General features: G+C 31.2%; 1 protein-coding gene across 3 annotated transcripts; it reads right to left on the bottom strand.

Annotated features, from left to right (window-relative positions):
* Positions 1-229: 229 nt before the first annotated feature.
* Positions 230-4,856, bottom strand: LOC106636903 (stimulator of interferon genes protein 2). 3 transcript variants are annotated; one of them, XM_089593109.1, is made up of 11 exons: positions 4,343-4,856; positions 4,144-4,243; positions 3,823-3,896; positions 2,455-2,508; positions 1,927-2,117; positions 1,739-1,852; positions 1,157-1,292; positions 935-1,077; positions 645-834; positions 451-564; positions 230-381 (listed from the first exon to the last, which is right to left on the bottom strand). In XM_089593109.1, the coding sequence occupies exons 2-11, from the start codon at positions 4,191-4,193 to the stop codon at positions 293-295; spliced, it is 1,155 nt and encodes a 384-aa protein (XP_089449235.1). In that variant the 5' UTR covers positions 4,194-4,243; positions 4,343-4,856; the 3' UTR covers positions 230-292. The 3 variants fall into 3 exon arrangements, with proteins under 3 accessions (XP_089449235.1, XP_089449234.1, XP_089449236.1); XM_089593108.1 differs by lacking the exon at positions 4,343-4,856 and having other exon boundaries at positions 4,144-4,280; XM_089593110.1 differs by lacking the exon at positions 4,343-4,856 and having other exon boundaries at positions 935-975; positions 4,144-4,280.
* Between the last annotated feature and the right edge of the window lie 289 nt (positions 4,857-5,145).

Here is a 5,145-nt window from a genome sequence, read left to right as displayed (position 1 = left end):
TTCGCAAGAAATAAATATCAAGATAAATAATTTTTTAATTATAGAGTAAAAATACCAACAATAATAAGGTCAAAGCTATAAGAAACATTTCTGGCATATTTTTAAAAAAATTTAATTTTTTACTCTTATGTGACGAAGGAAAAAAATGTAAACCACTAACCAATCATTTTTATTGAAAATTAGTTATTTTTAATTTTTAGTTACAAAAATATAAAATTATTTCATCACAGTACAAAATTTCAGATAGTTCTTTAATAACAAGTCATCATTTGTGCATCACATGTTAAAATATTCAATGAGTCATTGAATTTTCAGCTTGAATATCCGCAATTCTTTCCAGTAGCACATGTGCTACATTAACACGTTTATTGCCAATAAAATCTGAACAAATTTTTTAGAATTAACAAATATTTTTATTGAAAAAAAAAAGAAAAAAAATGGAAAATTTACCTTTGTAATAAACCAGCTCAACATAATCTTTACAGTCAGGATTGTCATTAAGTAGATTTTGCAAAGCCTTATAAAAATTTTGTACTATCTCCTTATTGTATTCTCTGTACAAAACTGAATAATTTGATGTCAAAATTTTTTTAATAGTTAAATAATTCAAACAGTTCAATTTTTGTAGGAATTCAAAAACTTACGAGCATATCTGTGCGATTGATCCTGCACTTCCAAGAATGTCTTTAAAGGGGTAGCCCCTTCAACGGCAAGATAAACGGATTTGGAACTTGGACTCGTCATATCGGGTCCGTCTGAACGAATTCGATAAACCGTATTATGATAGGTGCGATTGATTACACCTGCCCTGTCGAGAGTTATTGTGTCCAGTAACTGAAACATTTGTACATTGTACGTGTAAAATTTATTATTTTATACATTAAAATTACACTGTTAAATTTGGTGAAGTCTAAAAATATATTTTTCTCATTACCCCTGAAGCTTCCATCCATTTATCAGAAACTTCTTTTAAATCTGTTGGTATGTAAGATGAAGATGGAATGAGTATAAATAATTTTTTTATTGGAATTTTTACGGAATTTATGGCCTCGTACTTCTCTAATGCAGTGAGGATTCCTAATGGTGTAATGCATTACTGCAAGAGTCATTCAAGCTGTAAATGATATTCATTGCAAAAAAATGTTATTTCGCTTACCAGCTCTTTCGATTCCTCCACTTGCTGGAAGCACAATTTTCAAATATCCGTAAAAATAGCTACCGGCCATAGCGGTGCCAGGATCCAATCCTCCAGTCGAAAATACTCGGTTAACGTTGGTCGCTCGACATCCGAGCTGTAAAGATTTTATTTAAGTGCATAAGAATTTTTTTGGTCCATTAAAGTCAGCGAGAATTCCTTTGGCTTTTTAATTCAGAGAAACTAACCGACATTATTAACACATTTTTTGTTGCTGAACTCGATTTTAGATAGCATGTCACTGTCAAGAATATGTAGACATAAGTTGATTACCATCTTCAATTGTTTTTTTCACAATACGGGTTGTAGATAAACACTACTCGAAACTACAAATCGAGGAAAATTAATTTAATTGTTTGAAAAAACAATTTTCTGTATCAAACATGTGAAGCGCAAACAATTATCTATTCGGACAGGGAACAGCATCGGGAATCGTATTCAACATGACATAATGAATCTAAATATCTTTTATGCGTCTATCCGAATTAAAAAGATACTGAGGACGCACTTGACTCTTACAGACTATTAGAATTCATCACTTACAATGTCCACCGTATGAAGCAACAGTAATGAAAAGGCCAGCGCTAACAAAGTAGCTAAAGGCTGTGATTGTAGCAATTGAAAGGCTTTATAATGATCCTCAGTAGTTAAAAGTACCTGAAACATTTCGATGGCAGTTAGTGTTTTTGTTTTCTTGATTCAATATTTAGCCATAATAATGGATTAAATACCATAAATGAAGAAAGTGTAACTGTAAAAATAATAGTTGACGAGGTATTAAAGTACAAAGTATCTTTTACGACGTTCAGGAAGTCACCATTGTGATCAACATTTATATAAAATAGTTCTTCTACAAACAGTCGAATCTTGTAAAGTAAAATGAATAACATTAAGAACGTAAAGCAAAGAATATGCAGGTACACTGAAAATAAAAAATGCACAATACAGTATTGTAGTTGGATGCAATACTAATATTATGAACGGCTCCAGAAAAAAAATTCTAGTTTTAAGTTTTAAAGACTGAAGTTAACAAAGCTCTAAAGCTTTTTTGAACTATGTTTTCTCCTATCATTAATACAGTTAGAATACGGGACAAAGTAGCAATGTAATAGTAACAAATATTCCAGAATATCATCAATAAGAATGTGTGATAACAATATTTTTTAACTACGACCAATTTTTCTAGGGTTACTGCTTTGAAATAACTTTTTTGTCTAGAGCCATCGGCATGTACTTTGTAGATTTTGTAAAAAGCTTACAGGTGTCTCGAAAAGTTTTACGAACAACTTTCTGGTGCAGTTGATAAGCACAAACTGTAAATTAGTAATATTGAATTAGTAGCTCTTAATAACTGAAAATTAATTAATGGGTGCAGGTATTCAATTTAAATAAAAATGTGCTGGTATGATTAGGTTTTGTGTTTCTAGTGTTGTATGGTGAATAAATAATGTATTGTGTATACAATAATACTAATTCGTTGTATGTTGCAATATCTATGGAACAGCGCCAACTGCTTGAAAATAAATGCGTTATAAATTTTATTTTTTTTATTTTAACGCATTTATGATACCCAATATGATGGTTTTTATGTCTCCATGGAAAATGCATGTAATCTGGTATCTAGTAAAACCCCTTTTTTCCGTGCAGGAGGCGTTATTGTTTTAGATTACTACATTTATGTACAAGTCGTCGTGGTCCCGTTTCATGTTTACGCTGAAACGCTAGAACTTTCGTAATGTATTACAACTAGTTCTATAGCTCACATGCTATAAAGTTGAAACTTAATATACTTTGTAGCGTTGTAGTTTCAGCATGAAAAGTGGCCTTGAGGGTCAAGAAAAGTGATTGGAGAGAAACGTACGTAATTTCGGGACTTTTAAGGTATTGAATATTACTAAATGTTTGAACAATTTCAAGTCACCATAGGAATAAACGTAACGATTATCAACATAAACACATGCTTCACAGCTTTTTTATTGAAACGAAATTGAAGTTAATCTTCAATCATTCAAATAGTAATAAACACACAGCATATTTTATTAACTCATATGTTATGTCGGTGTAACTCTTTGCTTTTGCATTGTATGTTATTAACAACTAAAATAGTTAGAATTATAGTTTTTGTGGTTTTCACGTTTATCGTTGTAAAGCATCTGTGAAATTGTATTATTGGCCTCTTCAAAGCATTTAGTCCTTAAAAGTCCCGAAAGTGTGTGGCCGGGTAGGGAAGGTCAAAGTGTCACAAACGATTTTTCACTCAAACTTTGTGGATCAAAAAGTACAATGAAAAGATGTTCTTATGCTAAATTTTAGGTCTCTGTATAACTCACGGTAAGTGTGATCGGTCAAAATGTGTAAGTACTTCAATTTATCTTAGTGAGCAAAAAAAAACAAACAAAAATTCACTACTAGATACAAAAAAATAGCGATTTAGTCCCTTCCATTAAAAATTTTCTGTTTGAAATGGTTTTTTACCTTAAAATTCTTTCAGGCACTCTGATCGCATTTTTAGTACAAAAATATAATATGCATACATGCAGTCTAGAAAGTTTTCAAATTTTGTCACCATACGTATGAGTCATTTGATTTTTTTTAAAACTAACCAACATTTTTGTTTTTATACTCACCTGAGAACAAAAATACAGCAATGCCATAATTGATCCAATAATGTTTTGATCTGGTATGCGTATTTTTTATCACCCTGAAATATTCACAACATTCGTTTATTTTTAAATCATAGTACAACTCTGAAAACTATGCAATATTAACGTGTACAAATCTTTTGTTCAACATCTTAGAAAACACGCAAATACTGCAAACGGCAATAACTTATACTTTTATTATAACAAGCTCCACGTACAGATATTTGGATGTAAAAAACATCTCATTTGAACCAAACAAAAGATTCAACGAAACAAGACGAAGTAAAGTAATGTATGCTTACATACCTCATGCATATAGAACTTGAGCTGACTGCACCACTTAAGCATATCCACATCAATGCACGTGTGATAAGTACAAGTAAACAATAAACGCAACAGCTAGAGCCTATAGACATGCAGGGCAACACTTTAGAGACAATATATATGAATACTAACTACATGAAGTTGTGAGTAATTGTGATAACACTCCGACTAGAAACTATACTTATATATTGTGGACCCTGCGGAAGCGGTGTGCCGGTGCATGTATGAAGTATGAAGTTCCCTCGGTACTATACAGGTGTAGATAATAAGCCTGGTAACCTTGAATTTTCACCATTGCAAATTTATTTTACATTTTAACACTGGATACGCTGTTTCTCATAATTTATTTATACATAACACGTTTATATATGTGTTTGTCGTTTAACATTAATCGTTCGTCAATAGTAAAAAATATCAATACGTAATTTTAACATCCCTACTATGAGAAGTATTTTTTTCACTAATTCTACTATTGTGCAGCAATTGTATATATTTTAGCAGACAATGTATAATAACATTTATGCTGTCAGAAGTTGTGACTATTACTGGCACTAAAAACACTTTACTGTTTCCACTTCGCTCAAAATGCAATTGTAACATAAGTAGTAACATTGAGCGTTATTATACCATTCTTATGTTTACCAATAATTTGCAACGCTGCTACCTACACTAACTGGCGGTAGATTGACGCTGGCATAAACAAATTTCCGAATTTCGGTGATACCTGTCAAATTTACATCGACATTTCGGAGTTTATGTTTACAAATAGTTCCATAATTTAATGGTAAAAGGTCTAAAGTATTGTAATTTTGTAGACAGTCGATTTTATAAGCCATGTATGATAAGTAGAATATTTATGGTTTTGGAGGTCAGTTTTTTTGATAAAAGATAAATTGTAAATTTGCCGCAAACAGCACAAAAAATATTTAATTTTTATTTTATATTTATAACATAAGTTGCGGCTGGTTTGTAATTAATTACATG

The sequence above is a fragment of the Copidosoma floridanum genome, unplaced genomic scaffold (genome assembly GCF_036245765.1).
Source record: "Copidosoma floridanum isolate Cflo_tuat_1 unplaced genomic scaffold, Cflo_Japanese_pri ptg000019l, whole genome shotgun sequence".
Classification (NCBI taxonomy): domain Eukaryota; kingdom Metazoa; phylum Arthropoda; class Insecta; order Hymenoptera; family Encyrtidae; genus Copidosoma; species Copidosoma floridanum.
The sequence above is the reverse complement of the archived record's forward strand: the minus strand, read 5'-3'. Positions and strand labels throughout refer to the sequence as shown.